We start from the raw sequence: 6,254 nt of genomic DNA on the forward strand, positions 1-6,254 counted from the left end.
AAAGTGCTCTAAGAATGGTTGAGGATGGCTTTGGTGGCCGGCAGCGCCCTCCTCCCGCAGCAGAGAGACGTTCTACTCGGGACTCTGAGCCTTTCCCAGCGTCTCTGGGGAAGAGCGGGGAGTATCGCCCTGGATCTGCGGACCAGCCCGGGCCAAGCGGCGTGGGGCGCAGCTCTACCCAGCTCTCCGCCGCCCTCTACCGGCGCCGAGGGAGTGCCACAGCTGCGCGGCGGACGGGAAGGCCCCCGAGCCGCACAGAGCGCACGCGCGAGCGCACGCCGGCGTCCCCCGAGCCGCTTGCCGTTCGGCGCCTGCGCACGGAGAGCGTGCGGCTCCGAGGACCGAAGAGACAGGTAAGCCGCCCGGCGAGGGCAAGAGGCGGAGGGAGTGGCCTGGAGGGGAGCTGCCGGGACTTCTTGCCCTGCAGATCCGGGACGCTGGCGTTCGCTTCTGTCTGGGCGACTTTGGTGGGCTCAGAGCGTTGCTTTTTCCAGGGGGCGTGACCTGAGCCCGCCTCCCGGCGCTGGTAGTGAAGGGGGATGTGGCTTGTTAATGCCGGTTATTGGTTCGGCGATTGTTGTTTGTCCGAGAAGGTTTGCTTGAGGAGGGCACAGACTGCAAATAGTGAAGAGGAAGGGGCGAGGCTGGGCCATGTGGGAGGTGCCCGAGTCCCAGGGCAGTGAGCACCTGGGCAGGTTGGTGGAAGGCAGGCCCCATTATGAGTAGGGGGTAAGGTGGGCGGTGGGAAGCACTGCTACAAAACAAGAGTCCTAATAGAAATTGTGCAGGTGTTGGGATCATACTCAGGGAGGCAACTTGCCGTTTTTGTGTTTTCACTTTTCTCATAGAATCGATTTCTTCTCTCATGGCCCAGTGTGGACGCTAACATGCATTCCCTTGCCTCTTTTCGTCTTAGGACATGACACAAGTGGCACATCACGGCCATGGGATCTCAGCATTCCACCTGTGGTCACCCCTCCTCCTTCAGGCAAAAGAAAGAAGATGACAGGGAAGATTTCCTGGCTGAACGAGAGCAGGAAGAAGCCATTGCTCAGTTCCCATATGTGGAGTTCACCGGGAGAGATAGCATCACCTGTCTCACGTGCCAAGGGACAGGCTACATTCCAACAGGTGAGACTCTTGGGTAATCAGGGGAGGGATGATTCTCTGACAAGAATCCTAAGGTACCCTCAGGGTTTCTTGTGTATGCCCAGACAGCTTTTTCTTTTAGTTCATAATGACATTATAGTCATAGACAGTGCTCTTAACAGGAGCCAGCCCAGCCGACTTGATAAACTTGGACAGATTCTGCAACTTCTCTTGATATCCTTATATTTGAAACCCTTTTCTTCACTTCCATTCTGTTCTTCCCCTCCCATCCCCCTGGGGTTTGGAACATTCAGTTTGCTCTATCTTGTGGATTTGTTGACAGGCACATTTCTTTATTGCTTTTGCTCATAAAGACTGTCATAGCTTTGTGGGGGACCTTCTTGGAAGCTTCTTTTCAAGGAAGCAGATAGCAAATCATTAACAGCCTAAGGTCTGAAAAATCTATTAGGTGGAGAGAGAGACATGTTTAGGGGTGGAGCCTGGATTAGGTACAGGATCATCTATTACTAAGTAGGCCTTCAGAAAGTCTAAACAGTTTAGATGGAGGGTCACAGAAGTTTAGAGCTGATAAGAACCTTAGAACCCCTTAACTCTAAGACTCAATATTGAAGGTGAGGAAACAGTGGCTGTGAGAGGTTCGGTGACTTTGCCAAGGCCCTGTAGTAAAGCCAGAACAAGATCCCAAATTTCTCGACTTCCATGTCAGTGCCCTGGTAATGATGATAGATGTTTTATAATTTGTGGCACTTCCTACAGATTTATTTATTTCCTGTTCATTATACCCAAAATGCAAATTTCACTAGCATTTTTTAAAAAGTCCCATTCCAGAAGAATATTTGCTGTGGCAGGCTCAAGTGAAATGTGAAGGAAAGTACGGCCAACACATGGGAATTACAAAATAATTGTTTGATTCTTTTCTAGAGCAAGTAAATGAGTTGGTGGCTTTGATCCCACACAGTGATCAGAGATTGCGCCCTCAGAGAACGTAAGTTACCTGCCTTCCACCTTTTAATACCTACTTCTGTCCCTAGTCCCTTTCTAAATTTCCCATTTTTAAAATTATTTACCTGAGCAAGATATTTCTGCCCCCATTACAATCTGGGAAAATAAATTTGAAGCTAGAAATGTTCTGAGGGCCAAGTAAAGGAATAGGATTGGAAGGAGTTGGAGAAATGGGGTGTTCTGGGAGGTATGGAAAATGGTCTCTGTCCATACAGCTCCTCTCTTCAGTTTTTCTTCCTAGAGTGCAGTGCTCAAACATTTAAAAAGGCTTCTCCTGCTCTGCTTATTCTTGGCTGGTTTGTGGTTCCTGGCACTTTGAACTTGCCTTTCACTCTCCCCTCCTTCCTGGTTCTATATTTAATCTTAATTGATTGGACCGTGATATCTGACTCCCCGGGTCGGTCATGTGCTGTGTGTCATTTGCAGTAAGCAGTATGTCCTCCTGTCCATCCTGCTCTGTCTCCTGGCATCCGGTTTGGTGGTTTTCTTCCTGTTTCCACACTCAGTCCTTGTGGATGATGATGGCATCAAAGTTGTGAAAGTCACATTTAATAAAAAGGACTCGCTTGTAATCCTTGCAATCACGGTAAGACTTAGAGCTTCATTTCCTGGGCTGTGCACCTGCCAGTCTTGGACTGAGGACACTTACACTTGTTTCCTCTCTTGCTCTGATGCAGGCCACCTTGAAAATCAAGAACTCCAACTTCTATTCTGTGGCAGTGACCAGCCTGTCCAGCCAGATTCAGTACATGAACACAGTGGTTGGCACATATGTGACTACTAATGTCTCCCTCATTCCACCTCGGAGTGAGCAGCTGGTATGCTACTCTTGGAGGAACCTCGTCCCCAGGCCTAGGAGAAAAGCAGGGGTGGGGGAATGCCATAGCCATGTCCAGTTTCTTTTTGTTTACTCATTTCCACTTATAGGAACCGGTTGATGAGGAAGAATTGATAGGGTCTGTAATTATGAAAAATTGTGGGAGAAAATTCAGCTAGCATTTAGGTATTTGAGGAGCAGAAGAATTCGTAAGAGAAAGAATAGCCTGAGGTCCATTGGCCTCTCAAAAGGGAAAAAGTTGGAAGTATTTATTAGAGGCTCATAGACTGTATCAGGGACAATCTCGGGGAAGTATTTTGTGTGTGATGGAAGAATTGTCCAGGGTCTTTGGATTGCTAATAATAGTACTGTTCTATGTCAAGCCTGCTTGGCCACAGACTGACTCTGGTGTCTTATTTTCAGGTGAATTTTACCGGGAAGGCTGAGATGGGAGGACCATATTCCTATGTATAGTAAGGACGATGTTCTGTATGTGTGTGCTCTCTATTGGGTGAAAGAGTCATACTTAATTGATTGGGGCATGGCCCTGCCTTAGGTCACAGCCTTGGGCCTATAGGTTCCCAGCCAAAGGAGCGTCTTGAGATTTATTTGGAGGATGTGTCATTTGATATGTGACTGAAGGGCTGGAATTTCTGAAAGAATGTTAAGCCACTAGAAACTTATCAAGCTCCAACATTTATATGATGGATTTGGAAAAACAAAAAGTACTATAATATGGGAGGATGAGAATGACTGTGAGCCTTGGCAGGTCTTAGGTCCAAAGGGTGGGTGTCAGGGACGGGAGACACCCAGACAGGCTGGACTGCTTCTCCATTTGACAGTGTAACTCTGCACTCTTCTGCTAATGATCCTTTCTGTTTTCTTTTTTAACCAAACTGACCATTTTTACTATATATTTGCTGTTTGATAGCTTCTTCTGCACATTACCGGATATCCTGGTGCACAACATAGTGATCTTCATGCGGTATGTCACTCTTTTCCCTGCCCTCATGGCCCTTACGTTTGAGCCTGGACCATCAGGCCTTGTGAGCTTAGCACCTTTGCTCAGGAGATGCCTGTGTGACCCACAGGGCAGAGGCACCTGGCCAAAGAAGGGATACCTGGTGCCTCCCAGATACAGCAGACCCTTGGCACAGATACAGCAGACCCTTGGAGTTCTCAAGATGCAGTGCCTAAATCACCAGATTCACAGAGAACAGTCAAACATGTAATTTTCTCCATGCAATGGGGTCTAGTTCAACTGAATATGTTGTGACTCCTTTAGAATCCTAATGAGAGCAGTAATGAACAGAAAAGCTTTTTCAGGATGGTAGGTGCTGGGCATTTCACCAGACTTACACTCCAGCCACACAGATTACCACATGTCATGGACCTTTAGGGCTATTCCTGAAACCACAACTGTTAAATTTGTAGGTGACAAGAGTCTGCTGCAAACATTTGAAATATAAGGGGTTAAAACAGGATTTCTCAGCCTTGGCACTATTAACATTTTGGGCCAGAGAGTTCTTTGTTGTAGTGGGCTGTTTGGTGTGCTGTAGGATGCTTAGCAGTATTCCTGGCCTTTACCCACTCAATGCAAGTAATATTCACCACCTCCTCTCCCCCGTCAGTTGTAACAACCCAAAATGTCTTCAGATATTGCCAGAGATCGGTGGGTTAAAATCATCCCTGATTGAGAACCACTTATTTAGAAGGGTACTGCATAACACAGCATCTCTATGGATGTGGAAAGATATTCTGGCCTCCTAGTTACATAACCATGAGGCTATATTCCTGGGGCCCATGGGTGTTATTGCCTCAACTTGGAAGAAATTATTTGGACAATTTTTTCTGGCTTATTTCACCTCAAAATCAAAATAAATTCTGCTTGTTTCCCCCCCCCCCCAGAACTTCAGTGAAGATTTCATACATTGGCCACATGACCCAGAGCTCCTTGGAAACACATCACTATGTGGATTGTGGAGCAAATTCCACAGCTGTTTAGCAGCTGCTCTCGGCTCTTCCTTGCAGCACCTGTAGAAGAGAGTGCAGCAACTATTCCCAAGGCCTTAGTTCCGCACCTACCCCAGGTGGTATAAGCAGAGGAGGAATCGATTCTCTTAACTTCCAGCAAACATCCTCCTGCCACTTAGGAGGAGCCCCCTCTCTACTGTACCATTTGTTTCTCAGAACCAGCAGAATCACTGCCCAGTGCCTAGCCTGCGCCCAGCAAATAGTAGACACTCAAGAAAGGTTTGCAGAATTTGATTCACATCTTTCCAGCTGTTGTTGGGGCATTTAAATGGAAATCATACCATGGTTCTAGGTTATCAAACCAGAGCAACATGGAGATAGGATCGTTAGTGCAGCTGTGGACTATTACCGTGTCTCATCTGCACAGAAGTGGCAGCAGAGAGGGACCATCTGAATACAGAAAAGAAGAAAGCACAGACCTATTCAAAATGTGAATTTTTTTCATCTGTTCCCAAATGCTTGGGAACTTTTAAAAAAAGAAAAAAAAATGAGATTTTTTTTGTTTGTTTTTGTAGAAAGTTGCAATTGTTTTTACCAAGAATCTATGTGAGGCTTGACTTACCCTTCATTCACTGGCTGGAACATGGATTGGGGATTTGATAGAAAAATAAACCCTGCTTTTGATTCATCTGCGTCTCCTCTGATTGGTTGTCTTAGTAGGCACCTCTGGGAAACCATAGAATAGTTGCCTACTGTGTGTGTCAGGATGGGATGGGAAGGAAAGAAGGATCCTGATTGTGCTCCTGTCCCCACAAGTTCCTATCTCAGCAGCCTCCCTTTTCTCCATCTGCTTCTTGGGGCAACAGGCTGCCTTATTGCTCTTCCAGCGGAGCACTCAGTGCCCCATAGGAGTTGGAAGAGGCAGGACAGAGATGCCTGGGGAGTGAAAAGGAGTAACTTCCCTGAGGAGGAATAACCACTACCCCCCACACCCCCACCAGCTGGTCCTGAAGAAGAGGACCTGGTTTGAGGCTGAAAATTTCTTGAACTGTCTCCACCCTCTCAGCTACCAGAGGGTGGGCTACAACCTGGAACTGGCAGAGCATCTAGCTAGGATCTAAGCTTGAGTAGTCAGGTTTCAGAACTCAGCCGAGGTGGACACCAGCTCCTCCCATGCCACTGGGGCCTCAGGAAACCCTGACAGCAACAGGTGGTGGCCAGGGTTTTCTATTAGTTTTTGTCCCCATTCCCACAGATTAATTTTCAATATCTGCTTAATGACTTGCACTATGAATCAAACTAGGGCTAAATTTCATAACTATTTAGCTGACATTGACCATGATTAAACCCA

The 6,254-nt window shown here is 47.1% G+C and overlaps 1 protein-coding gene across 3 annotated transcripts; it reads left to right on the top strand.

The window, feature by feature from the left end:
* Positions 1-260: 260 nt before the first annotated feature.
* On the top strand, positions 261-5,591 carry TMEM106C (transmembrane protein 106C). Of its 3 annotated transcripts, none has more exons than XM_012754609.3 (8): positions 261-353; positions 917-1,131; positions 2,032-2,095; positions 2,539-2,698; positions 2,790-2,930; positions 3,353-3,402; positions 3,861-3,914; positions 4,838-5,591. In XM_012754609.3, exons 2-8 carry the CDS (start codon positions 945-947, stop codon positions 4,932-4,934), a joined length of 753 nt encoding a protein of 250 aa, XP_012610063.1. In that variant the 5' UTR covers positions 261-353; positions 917-944; the 3' UTR covers positions 4,935-5,591. The 3 variants fall into 3 exon arrangements, with proteins under 3 accessions (XP_012610063.1, XP_075863327.1, XP_075863326.1); XM_076007212.1 differs by lacking the exon at positions 261-353 and adding an exon at positions 388-467; XM_076007211.1 differs by lacking the exon at positions 261-353 and adding an exon at positions 535-695.
* Positions 5,592-6,254: the final 663 nt, after the last annotated feature.

The sequence above is a fragment of the Microcebus murinus genome, chromosome 10 (assembly GCF_040939455.1).
Source record: "Microcebus murinus isolate Inina chromosome 10, M.murinus_Inina_mat1.0, whole genome shotgun sequence".
NCBI lineage: Eukaryota > Metazoa > Chordata > Mammalia > Primates > Cheirogaleidae > Microcebus > Microcebus murinus.